Source organism: Triticum aestivum, chromosome 1D, assembly GCF_018294505.1.
Source record: "Triticum aestivum cultivar Chinese Spring chromosome 1D, IWGSC CS RefSeq v2.1, whole genome shotgun sequence".
Taxonomy (NCBI): domain Eukaryota; kingdom Viridiplantae; phylum Streptophyta; class Magnoliopsida; order Poales; family Poaceae; genus Triticum; species Triticum aestivum.
Genome location: NC_057796.1, coordinates 140604672 through 140617342, shown reverse-complemented (window position 1 = coordinate 140617342; position 12671 = coordinate 140604672). Strand labels below are relative to the sequence as shown.

General features: G+C 48.4%; 1 protein-coding gene and 1 pseudogene across 1 annotated transcript; both read left to right on the top strand.

Annotated features, from left to right (window-relative positions):
- Window positions 1-2218: 2218 nt before the first annotated feature.
- LOC123180770 (ATP-dependent DNA helicase DDX11) lies at window positions 2219-3438 on the top strand. The gene is made up of 3 exons (XM_044592904.1): window positions 2219-2471; window positions 2550-3113; window positions 3205-3438. The coding sequence occupies exons 1-3, from the start codon at window positions 2330-2332 to the stop codon at window positions 3336-3338; spliced, it is 840 nt and encodes a 279-aa protein (XP_044448839.1). The 5' UTR covers window positions 2219-2329; the 3' UTR covers window positions 3339-3438.
- A 346-nt stretch (window positions 3439-3784) lies between these two features.
- LOC123180771 (ATP-dependent DNA helicase DDX11-like) lies at window positions 3785-12193 on the top strand (annotated as a pseudogene).
- Window positions 12194-12671: the final 478 nt, after the last annotated feature.

Here is a 12671-nt window from a genome sequence, read left to right as displayed (position 1 = left end):
GATAGTAATGGCGCACCATGTGATGTACTAATGGCGATACTAATGGCGCACCACAGGTGCGCCATTAGTAAAAAATTATAATGACGTGATGCTAGTGGCGCACCTGTCGTGCGCCATTAGTAGGCAAAATAGATGCGCCTGCTGTAGTGTACCATGCAAGACGCATAAAGGGCCCCGGGTTTTGTTTTCGCCCCGGGCCCCTCAAATCTCAGGACCGGCCCTGGATGATAGTAGCAAAGACACTTAATTTGTCCTTTAACAGCCTGACGGTTAAGAAAATGTCCATTTGGCATGAAGGAGTGGATGCTTGGACTAAACTGGATGCATGACATTTGTGTTCATAAAAAGTTTTCACTAATGTCTCTAGCATATCTATATTGTTCCGTGGCAACGCACGGGCATCCAACTAGTATGAATAAAATCAAAACCTAATTTCACCCTCAATTCATTTGCCTTATCTTTGTCCAGAAAAACCACATCTGCTTTCAAACGCCCTTGAAGGTACAAGAGCTCTCGAACTGTTATGTGTGAGCATGCCACGACAATTCCATGCCAGAGTTTTCATAGTTTCTCTGATTATCCTCCTTCTAACCTCACGCAGCAAAGACAAAATCTTGACAAAGCAAGAGACAAAGAAACCGACCACGGAGCCTTGCACAGCAGAGATCCGCGCCGGGACAAAAACCAGCACTGCGCCGTCGCGTGCTGGGACGTATCCAAGAACACCTCCCAATCTAGTCAGCACACATGCCTGTTAATCTTCAAGCACTCAGCAAAGGAGAAGGAGAAGAACCGTAGACAGCGCCTGCATAGGCGCCGGATTTAATGCCGCCCATGCCGCCGCCGGCGGCGGCGGCCGAAACCCTAGCACGATCGCTCTTGCGATTGCGATCGCCCCGTCCTCTTTTTCTGCATAGGCGCCCGGCGAGAACTTTGTCTGAGATAGGGAGGGAGAAAACCTGGTAGAGATAGAGAGGCCCCCGTCGATCCGCACGGTGCACGTATACGAATACGACCATGAACCCAGCAACTGGAAGCTCGTTCTAAAGCGTGGTGCAGCCGACCATGGCTGTGGAGACGGGAGTGCAGTCGTCGTGCTGCGCGCTGTGAAGATTGAAGAGGAATTTCTAGCGTCATGTTTCTTTTTTTTACTTCTGGAGGTGATTGGGCTGCTTATGGGCCGCGCAACCAATGCTGCCGATTCTTGTTTGCAGTTCCCACCGTCGGATCTCGCTCATGAACGGGCGATACGTATAGGGCGTCCCTCTGCAGTAGTTGTTGCTACGTTAGAGGATCTCGTTCCAACGGTACACCCGAGCGAACACCTTCCATCGCGACCAGACGCGAGGCGTTTTTTCCCTGCCTTAGCCGCCGCCACAACCAGGCGACTAGGGAGGCGGATCTTCTTCCACCGATCTCCACCGGCCAGGACGTTGGCCTCCTCTTCCTCCGGCTGTTGCTCTGGCAGCAGAAGGGAGGGGGACCCCGTTTCTTCACTCTGTAGTTAGGGTTTGGATTTGTAGGTCATGGTGCGTCCTTGGGGTGGTGGAAGCGGCGCTCCGGCGAACAAATCTGCCTCAACTTCACTCCCACACCGGCGGTGCTCATCATGGCGGCGTCTCGGAGTTGATGGCATCGTGTGTTTGCCGATCCTTCAGATCGGCGACGTTAGGGTTCATGGATGGTGTCGGTGAGGCGGCGGCGGTGACTCCATTAGGTGTGTCTCTCCTTCTGCTCTGTCCCCGTTGCTACGTCGTTATCTCCGACGTCATGGTGGAGCAGGGAGATTTTGTCGTCCAGGAGTTCGCGCAGACGGTTGTCTACGCAAGTGACAGCTGGAAGATGGTGCATCTTGTACTGGGTTTGTGGTTGAAGGCTGACAGTTCTGGTTTCCTCCTCCGGCGTCGTAGTCGCGTGGGGGTGTCAGTTCTGGAGTTCGATGGCGTGTTTTGCTTCAAGCAAACTACTTTGGAGGTCCGTAAAGCTGCTGATCAGCGATGTAGCCGTGTCGAGCTTGTGTGAAGAGGTGATCTGTCTCCTTTTCCTTAATGGAGAGGGACAGACGCTGGTTTTTTCATAGGATTATCCTATTTTTCAGTCGTGTAACGTCGATGTTTACGTGACTTGTAACTGAATCTTTATTTTATTAATAAAACACGTATTATGATGAAAAAAGAGGATCTCGTTCCAACAAAGTCCACCGAGGGGCTCCGCTCGTCCAGCATCAGTCATTTTCGGGCGAAAGCCCTGTTTTGTTTCCGAGAGAAAGTCCCAAGGGCAGCGCGCGCGGGAAACCCCAAACCCACCGCACCAGCGCGCGCTCGACGAAATGCCGCCGCCGCCGCCGCCGCGGCAGGACTTCCCGGCGTTCCCTTTCGCGACGTACCCGATCCAGACGGAGTTCATGTCCTTCCTTTACAGCGCCCTCTCCTCCGGGCCCCGCGCCCTCGCCCTCCTCGAAAGCCCCACCGGTAAGCTCTGCCCTGCCCCCTTCCCCTCATCCTCCACCACCAAGACCCTAACGATTCAGCCTCCCCGCGTTGCCGCAGGCACCGGAAAGACCCTCAGCATCATCTGCAGTGCGCTCCAATGGCTCCTCGACCACCGCGACGCCGCCTCGCTGGGCCACCCCGAACGGGCCAATGGCTCCGCCCCCGCTGCTGTCGGCGGCGAAGACGACGAGCCCGACTGGATGCGGGATTTCACACTGCAGCCGCTGCCGCCTAAGAAGGACATCAGGAAGAAGTCGGAGACTCACCCGTCCAGGAGGCATGGAACGAAGAAAGTGGGGGTTTCGGAGAAATCTGAGGGAATTCGGGAGAATGACGACGAGGAGGAATTCTTGCTTGACGAGTACGAGAGCGATGACGGGGAGGGCACAGGACGGCAGGCCGGGAAGCGGGCACATTGTGGTGGTGCTAGTAGTAGTAGTAGTAGTAGTAGTGAGAGCGAGGATGATGAGGACGAAGAGGAGGCCACTCCCAAGGTGTATTTCACCAGCCGTACGCATTCGCAGGTCTCGCAGTTTGTCGGCGAGCTCAAAAGGACGAATTTCTCAGGGAAGCTCAGGACAGTGTGCTTGGGGTCCAGAAAGAGCCTGTGTATTAACACGGGTGAGTGGATTATGTGGTTATCTTTGTTCATCTATTTTTGGGGCTGGGATTGTGTTTAGTTGATCTGTGGGGCTGGTGCCTTTGCTTGCAGATGTTCAGAAGCTCGGGAGCACAACCCGGATCAACGAGAGGTGCTTGGAACTGCTCAAGAACAAGAAGAGCAGCAAAATTAAGGCATGTGTCAATTACGTCAAATTAATTTGCAATGCTCAGCTGCTCTGTTAGATACGTATATCTTTGATTGACTTCTGCACCCAAATTTGGCTGTTTCTTGCACGTTTAGGGCCTGTCATGCTCATGATGTACTAATATTGTTTCCCGACTGTAATTTCTTCCAAGATTTCGAGCCGAACATTAGTTTTGTCAGTTCTCGGTGGAAGTGGAACTAGATTTTTTTTTGAATAGGGGATTACCCCGGCCTAAATTGGTAGTAGAACTAGATATGCATTGAGTTATTTTTTCCCATACTTGCATTCAGTGTGATTGCACAGGAAAGCGTATGGTTATCACTTGTCATATTTGTATGTGATGGGTTGTTAAATACCATTAGTATGCTGCCAATTTATAACTTTATTATTATTAACTGCTAGTAAGATTTTGCGGCTGCAAATATTCAGGTCGAGGGTGATAACAAGAAGGGGCGCCGAACAAAGACCTCTTGTCGGTGCCCAATGTTAGGAAACAGAAGTCTGCAGAAACAGTTCAGGAGTGAAGTGTCCGACCATGGTGCATTGGACATTGAGGATTTGGCACAACTTGGAAGGAAGATTGGAACATGTCCTTACTGTTAGGAATAAGCAACTTGTATTCCCATGAGGCCATAGGCCGATATATATACACGTACAGGTGTGGTACATATGCAGGAAACCCCTTATACTACGGGATAAATACAAAGGGGTAAACATGACTTATATTATAACTCTAACACCCCCCCTCAAACTCATGGTGGAGGAACAACACTGAGTTTGGAGAGATAAAAGCCATGTTGTGCTCTAGTCTGGGCCTTCGTTAGGAAATCCGCCAACTGTAACTCGGAAGGCACATACTGAAGAGCAACGACCTGATCCTGCACAGCAGCACGCACATAGAAAGCATCAACACCAATATGCTTGGTGAGCTCATGCTTCACAGGATCGCGCGCAATGCTAATAGCACCTGTACTGTCAGAGAAGAGCATAGTCGGTGTAGTGACAGAAACACCAAAGTCCTGAAGTAACCACCGTAACCAAGTCACCTCTGCCGTCAAAAGAGCCATAGCTCGCAACTCAGCCTCAGCACTCGAACGGGAAACTACAATCTGTTTCTTCGTCTTCCAGGCAATGAGAGAACCACCAAGATCAGAAGGATCACTAGCCCACGTAGCATCCGCATAGGCCTGAAGCTGTAAAGAACTGGAGCTAGGAAAGAAGAGACGGTGAGAGATCGTGCCCCGAAGATATCGGAGAACACGAAGGAGATGACTATAATGAACCGAGGTGGGAGCAGAAACAAACTGACTCAGAATATGAACCGGATAAGAGATGTCCGGACGAGTGACAGCTAGATAGACAAGACTGCCAACGAGATGGCGATAACGCGTCGGGTCAGGGAGAGGATCACCATCAGTAGCACGAAGGTGAACATTGAGCTCCATAGGAGTCTCAACAGTGCGCTCGTCGGAAAGAGCAGCACGAGCAAGAAGATCCTGGATATACTTTTCCTGGGATATAAAAAAGCCATCAGAGGTAGAAGAGACTTCAATCCCAAGAAAGTAGCGAAGAGGTCCAAGATCAGACATAAGAAACTGCTCACTAAGACGAGCCTTTACAAAGGCAATATATTCGGGGTCATCCCCAGTGATGACCATATCATCAACGTAGAGAAGAAGAAGAGTCCGACCACGAGGAGAGAGGTGAATAAACAATGCGGGATCATGAACACTTGCTGAAAAACCAGCAGTAGTGACCACGGAAGCAAAACGCTCAAACCAGGCGCGAGGGGCTTGCTTAAGGCCATAGAGAGAGCGACGAAGACGACACACCATGCCATTAGGAACAGAATACCCAGGTGGTGGCTGCATGTACACCTCCTCACGCAGCTCACCATTAAGAAAGGCATTCTTAACATCAAGCTGAGATATAGACCAGTGGCGTGCAGAGGCAACGGCAAGGAGTGTACGAATAGTGGTCATATGGGCCACAGGAGCAAAAGTCTCGTCATAATCACGACCATGCTCCTGCTGAAAACCACGAGCCACGAGACGAGCTTTGTGACGCTCGAGAGAACCATCGGAGCGAGTCTTAACCTTGTAGACCCACTTACAAGTGATGGGACGGACTCCGGGAGGAAGAGAAACAAGATCCCAGGTACCAGTGCGTTCAAGAGTAGCAATCTCCTCTGCCATCGCAAACTGCCATTCAGGATGAACAACAGCCTGACGGTAAGAAGTCGGCTCAAGAACAGCAGCACCAGCGGTGGGAAATCCAAAGCGATCAATAGGCGGACGAGGACGAGAACGCAAGCCATAAGTAGGCTGAGAGGAAGAGGACGACTCATCCAAGGAAGCATCCACAGGCCGTGAACGACGAGTGTAATGCTGAGGAAGAGATGGAACAAGAGAAGGAGGAATCGCCAAGGTAGAATCAGGGGGAGGCGACGAAGAAGTCACCGGAGATGAAAGTGTAGAATCCGGTGACATGCTAGGTGAGGAGACCGGGGAAGATGGTGGCGATGAATCGACAAGGGATGGAGAAGCAGAGGGAGTGGGACGAATAGGCACAGGCGCAACGGGAGTGATAGGGGAGTCAGGAAAAGTGAGAAAAGAGATATCTTCCACGGAAAAGACCGAGGAAGATGGGCGTGGGTAAAAAGGACGAGACTCATCAAAAGTCACATCTCGAGAGATACGCATTCGACGACCGACAGGATCCCAACAACGATAGCCCTTATGCTCATCACTGTAGCCTAAGAAGACACACTCAACAGACTGAGCGGTCAGTTTGGTGCGTTCGCGAGGGGCAAGAAGAACATAGCAAACACAACCAAACAAGCGAAGCATCGAATAATCGGGAGAGCGATCAAACAGACGCTCAAAAGGAACACCACCCTGCAAAGCAGCAGAGGGCTGAAGGTTGATGAGATAGACAGAAGTGAAGATAGCCTCGGCCCAAAAATGAGGCGGAAGAGAGGCGGCGATCATCATAGCACGAGCCGTCTCAAGAAGGTGACGATGCTTGCGCTCAGACACACCATTCTGAGCATGAGCACCAGGACAAGAGAACTGGGCAAGAGTACCCTGCTCAGCAAGGACACCACGCAACATCGTAGAGATATACTCACCAGCAGAGTCGGCACGAAAAACACGAATGGGTGAAGAGAACTGAGTATGAACCATGGCAGCAAAACGCTTATAAATAGACAACACCTCACTACGTGAAGTCATGAAATAAAGCCATGTGTAACGAGAAAAATCATCGATGAAAATAATATAGTATTTATGACCACCTTTCGAAGGGAAAGGAGCCGGACCCCATACATCAGAATGGACTAAATCGAAAGGACGCTGAGACACTGACTCACTATGAGAATATGGTAGCTGAATCTGCTTGCCAAGACGACAACCCTGACACTCTAAAGAGACATCTTCTGAGACAGACCCCAGAAGGCCTCGACGAACTAAAGACGATAATCGAGAACCACACAGATGACCAAGTCGATGATGCCACTGCTTGAAGGAACCAGTAACAGAAGCGACAGCAGCGGAGGAACTGGCGATGGTGGTGGCAGCGGAAGGAACATGAAGCCAGTCCAACTCCCAAAGACCCTGAGAATCACGGCGGCGAGGGCCAGCCCCAACCAGAGTGTGCGTGCGACGATCCTGGACAGAACAAGAGTCAACATCAAGGATGACACGACAACCAGAATCAGTAAGTTGACCGGCAGAAAACAGATTCATGGTAAGTCGAGGAACATGAGCAACATCAGGAACAGAATAAGGAGTAGAAAGATGGCCTCTACTAGCAACAGAAAGTGGAGTACCATCAGCAGTGAAGACATGAACAGGAGAATCCAGCGAGCGAAGAGAAGACAAAGCGGAAGAATGAGAAGACATGTGAAAAGAAGCTCCAGAGTCCAGAACCCATGGGGATGTACCTGACTGTGTAGAGGGCGGGTGCTCAGTGCGGGAAGCATCAGTCACAGAACCAGCAGTACCCGTCGAGGAAGAACCTGAAGCCGCGAGCAGACGCTTAAGTCTCAGAATATTCTGCTCGGTCAAAGCAATGGCTGAAGCTGGCGGGGGAGATGACGCAGTCACTGATGATCGCGCCTTGCGCAGGTGTTTCCGCTTGGTGTAGCACTGGGACTCAATATGACCATCATTCTTGCAGTAGTCACAATGTGAACGGGGGCGACCTGAGCCTCCAGAAGGAGTGGGCAAGAGCGGCGGAGCACTCGAGCGAGAATGGGGCGGTGCAGCAGGTGGAGTGGAAGAAACCCGAGTAGCGAGCACAGAGGGAACCTCCAGCAAACCAGCACCACGTAGGCGAGTCTCCTCAGCACGAATCTCTGAAAGCGCCTCCATGAGAGAAATACGGCCACGAGCAAGCAACTGAGCACGCCGAGGCTCAAACTCCTTACGGAGCCGAGACAGGAACTCGTAGACGCGATGAAACTCCAAATCGGCCTGGACAGCCTGGCAGCAGGGACAAGTACGACAACCAGCACTGCGGAGAGAATCAAGCTGGCGCCAGATAGCAGAACTCTGTGCATAAAAGTCATCAACAGTAGAGTCACCCTGCTGAAGAGCATGCTCCTGACGAACCACAGACAGGTATAAGGCATCACCAGAGGGCTCATAGCGCTGACGAAGACAGGTCCACATCTGGAAGACAGTAGGAAGACCCAGAAACTCAGAAGCAAACTAAGGCAGAACACTAGCAGTAAGAACAGCGGCAGCACGAGCATCATCATCAAGCCACTGGGTGTAAACAGACAAAGCACCATGATACGTCTGAAGAGCCTCCTCATAAGCCAGAGCCCTCTCATCATAGGCACGATCAGCAGCCTCATCAGCGACCTTAGCCGCATCCTTGGCGGCCTGATTAGCATCCGGAGGAAGAACTAGTGGAGTCGGCGGAGTAGGGGCCACCGGAGGAACCGGACGTGGCGGACAGCAGACCTCGCCAGAAAGAACACCCCAGAGACGGATGCCACGCATGTGAATGCGCATGAAGCCAGCGAACTCGGTGTAGTTAGTACCGTCGAAGATCACCGGACAGCGAGGGACAGCGACATAGCCCGATGCAGCAGACATTTTTTTTTTTTTTGCAAAGATCGAAAGCAGCAGATCGAAACCGGACGAAACCAGCGGCTGGCTGCGTCGATCAGGGGCAGCTGGGAGCTGCGCCAAGCGGGACGGGCTGGGCCCCTGGAGAACGGCGGAGCGGGAGCAGGCCGAGCAAGGCGGGAGCACGGCGAGCGGGAGAAGCAGCACCAGGCGGGATCGGCGGCACCCAGCGGGCGGCGGGAGCGACGCCTAGCGTGGCGGAAGCCTGAGTGGCGGCCTGGCGGGAACCTCCGGGCGGGAGCCTCCGGGCGGGAGCGGCGGCCTGGCAGGAGCGACGCCGGCGGGAGCAGAAGGTTGCCTGGCGGGAGCTGGCAAAAAGAAGACGCGGCGGCGGCGAGAGAATCGGAGCACGAGTTGCGCGTGCGAAAAAAGAAACCTAAGGCTCTAATACCATGTTAGGAATAAGCAACTTGTATTCCCATGAGGCCATAGGCCGATATATATACACGTACAGGTGTGGTACATATGCAGGAAACCCCTTATACTACGGGATAAATACAAAGGGGTAAACATGACTTATATTATAACTCTAACACTTACTACGGTGCACGTGACATGGTCCGCTCAGCTGACCTTGTAGTACTTCCTTACCAGTCTTTGTTGCTGAAGTCTGCTAGAGAATTACTTGGCCTTAATCTGAAGAACAGTGTTGTCATCATAGATGAGGCTCACAACTTAGCAGACTCCCTTACTAGCATGTACAACTCAAAGGTCGAATCTTCTCAGGTGAGGATGTTTTTGTTCTGAGTTCTAGATTCCTAACATCTGTTGGAAACTGCACTGTGACGCATCTCATTCCACACATTATACAGAATTAGTCTGACTGTATAATGGTACTCTAGCTTCATAATTTCGTTTGCTTGCACATTCAATAGTGTTATCCAAGATCCGAACATGTGCCGTATGTATGTTTACTGTATATAAGGAGACCTAAGCAAAGAGAGTTTTCTGGTAGAGAGCTTGACTTGACTCAGTTGTGTTGTTGTGGCAGACAACAGGATACTAAAAATGATATTTATTGGTCCATTTTATAAAATTTCCTTTACTAAGCAAAACATAATTAACAAATGAACTGAGACTGTTTGCTTCCAGTTGTGGAAACTAACATAATTTTCTGATTCTCATTTTCGTTAGTTGAGGGCAGTCCTTTCCCACCTGGAGGCATATCTCAATAGATTTCAGAATGTTCTGGGAGCTGGAAATCGACGTTACATCCAGACCTTGACAGTTCTAACACGGTCATTCCTACGATGTTTGATAAGTAATGAAGACTGTTCCTCTGCTGTGACTTCTATGACTATAAATAAGTTCTTATTCTCCTTTGATATTGATAACATAAACATAGTAAAACTTTGTCAGTATCTGAAGGAAAGCAATATAGTCCACAAGGTGAAATATTTCTTCCACTACATTTCCACTCAGTCTTGTTGTGCCTAGAATCTATATCCATTGACTAATGATATGCAGGTTAGTGGATATGCCAACAAATTATTTATCACCGAAAATGGTGTGTGCAATTTGAATCATGGACAGCAACATGGTGAAGGAAGCAGTATAACAAGCTTTCAGGCTTTGACTGACCTTTTACGCTCTCTACTGTACTGCAATGATGATGGAAGAATCATAGTTGCACGGCACAAGCCTGGTGGACAACCTGAAGATGCATATATTAAATTCGTGATGCTTTGTGCAGAGAAAACATTTTCTGAGGTGATGTACCTTGCTCCATATGTTGCTTGGAGACAAGAGTTGTCCTATTTCACGTAAGTATTTATAGATCTTTCCTCTTGCAGGTTACAGATGACGCACATGTTGTTATTATGGCTGGTGGAACCCTCCAGCCTATTGAAGAAACAAGGTTGCGCCTGTTTCCAGGCTTATTGCCTAGTGATATAAAATTCTTCTCATGCAACCATATTGTTCCCCCTGAGAGTATTCTTCCTATAGCTGTTACATGTGGGCCCTCAGGCAAGAAATTTGATTTCAGCCACAGTTCAAGGAGCTCTCTTAACATGGTCTGTATACCTCGATCATTTCTCCTTTACTCTTGCTACTCTAGTATTTGCTGAGAATGCCATTTTATTAGTTTATCTTGCAATGGGCACTGCATTGTGCTTTCTGATTAATATATACTCCCTCCGTTCCTAAATATAAGTCTTTTTAGGGATTTGAATATGGACTACATACCGATTAATATAGACGTATTTTAGAGTGTAGATTCATTCATTTGCTCCGTACGTAGTCCATATTAGAATCTCTAAAAAGACTTATATTTAGGAACGGCGGGAGTAAATACCAATGCATACATATTTTTAACAAAATAATTAAGACCTAATGTTTATTGCAGTATTCATTGTGTGATTTGTCTATAGAAGTAATCAAGGATTATACCACTCTGTGTTAAAGTATATTTGCAACTTTTAATCCATGCGACCCTCTTTGTTTCTTAATATTCTTTGCTGTTAGAACTTGCTAAAATATGCATGCTTAATTGCCTTGGTTTATTTGGTTGTATTTCATTATGAAATGTAAATGCCAGCCTTCTAAATGAGTGCATGAATTGCTGTGTCCAAACTCCTTACCAACAGCCAAGTTTTGTTCTATAAAACATACCATGCTAACTTATAGGTTATATTTGCTCTTGTGTTAATTTTTTTTTGGTAATATGCTCTACTCAAATGCACATTATTTTTGTGCCTATTCTTATCTGCTTATCTTTGCAGATCGAAGAGCTTGGACGTTTTCTTTGCAATATAGTGACAATAGTACCAGAAGGAATAGTAATGTTTTTCTCTTCCTACGAATATGAAAAACAAGTTTATGATGCATGGATGGCTTCAGGCACAATTTCTAAGATTTCTAAGAAGAAACACGTGTTCAGAGAGCCAAGAAGCAGTGTTGATGTCGAGGTGATACTCAACAAATACAAGGAGGCAATTCAATCCTGCAGCAAAGGTTCAGGAGACACTAGTGTTAACGGGGCACTTTTATTGGCTGTTGTCGGTGGGAAGATCTCTGAAGGTATAAACTTCAGTGATGGTATGGGTCGTTGTGTTCTGATGGTTGGATTGCCTTATCCAAGTCCAGATGATATTGAACTGATGGAGACAATAAAACACATTGGAAACTATTCTACCTCATCTGTGATTGGAGATGATAAGCCCTTCAACGGAAACGATGAATGCAAGCTTGAGCCTGGCTTTGATGTACTAAGGAAGAGCGGTAAAAGTGGCCGAGAGTACTATGAGAACTTATGCATGAAAGCTGTGAATCAGTCTATCGGTAAGCTGATGTGTCATCTAAGTCACTATTTTGCTTTAGTTCTGTTCTTAAACGATGAACTAATTTGCTTGCAGGTAGAGCAATCAGGCATGTAAATGACTATGCTGCAATGCTGTTGGTTGACTCACGTTATGCACACACCTCATGAAGCAAGGGTTTCTCTTGCCCCGTTGAAAAGCTACCCCAGTGGATCAAGACACGACTCACTTGCGGTCAAAACTATGGGGAAGTTCATAGATAGTTGCTTCAGTTTTTCAAAATCAACAAACAAATACATTGAAATATTACAGATGTTGCTACATTTAATGAAGCCAAGCCTGTACAGGCTTGCGCAAACGTAATGCATTTTTGTTTGGCTGATATCAGTGCAATGTGCATATGTGTAGCTGCCTACTGATGACAAACTGTTCGAAGGTACTGTTAGCACTTGAAATCCCATGTTATCGGTGGCTGATATCAGTTATCAAAGGTATGTGCACACCTGTTGTTTTCCCACACTCAGATCCGTGAAGCACCACACCATAGTTAAATTCCCTAAGGCTTTATTCGGTTCCACGGGAACCAAACCTCCTAATCCATATGTACAGCTAGTCTGTCCGGTTAGACCCGGCAAACCTCCCACCACTGGCCTTTGTACATTGGAGCACCAAATCTACTAAACGTCACACAGAATTAACTTGCTACAAAAATCATACATCCGTGCACCAAATTAACCAAACGTCACACGGCAAGCTTTCTAGAAGTTGATAATTTAGAAGGAAAAAAGATCCAACCCAAACAAGGCAACATGCACTCTGAATATTTAGAAGTCGAAAAACGACCCTAATCAACAAGGAAAACCCTTTGTTTCAACCGACTGATTCTATGGCTGGCGCAAACCTTCTCGGGAGCCGTCCGATCGAGTTTGATCGTGCGGCGCTGGCATCTCTCACGCCCCCGCCTAGACAGCA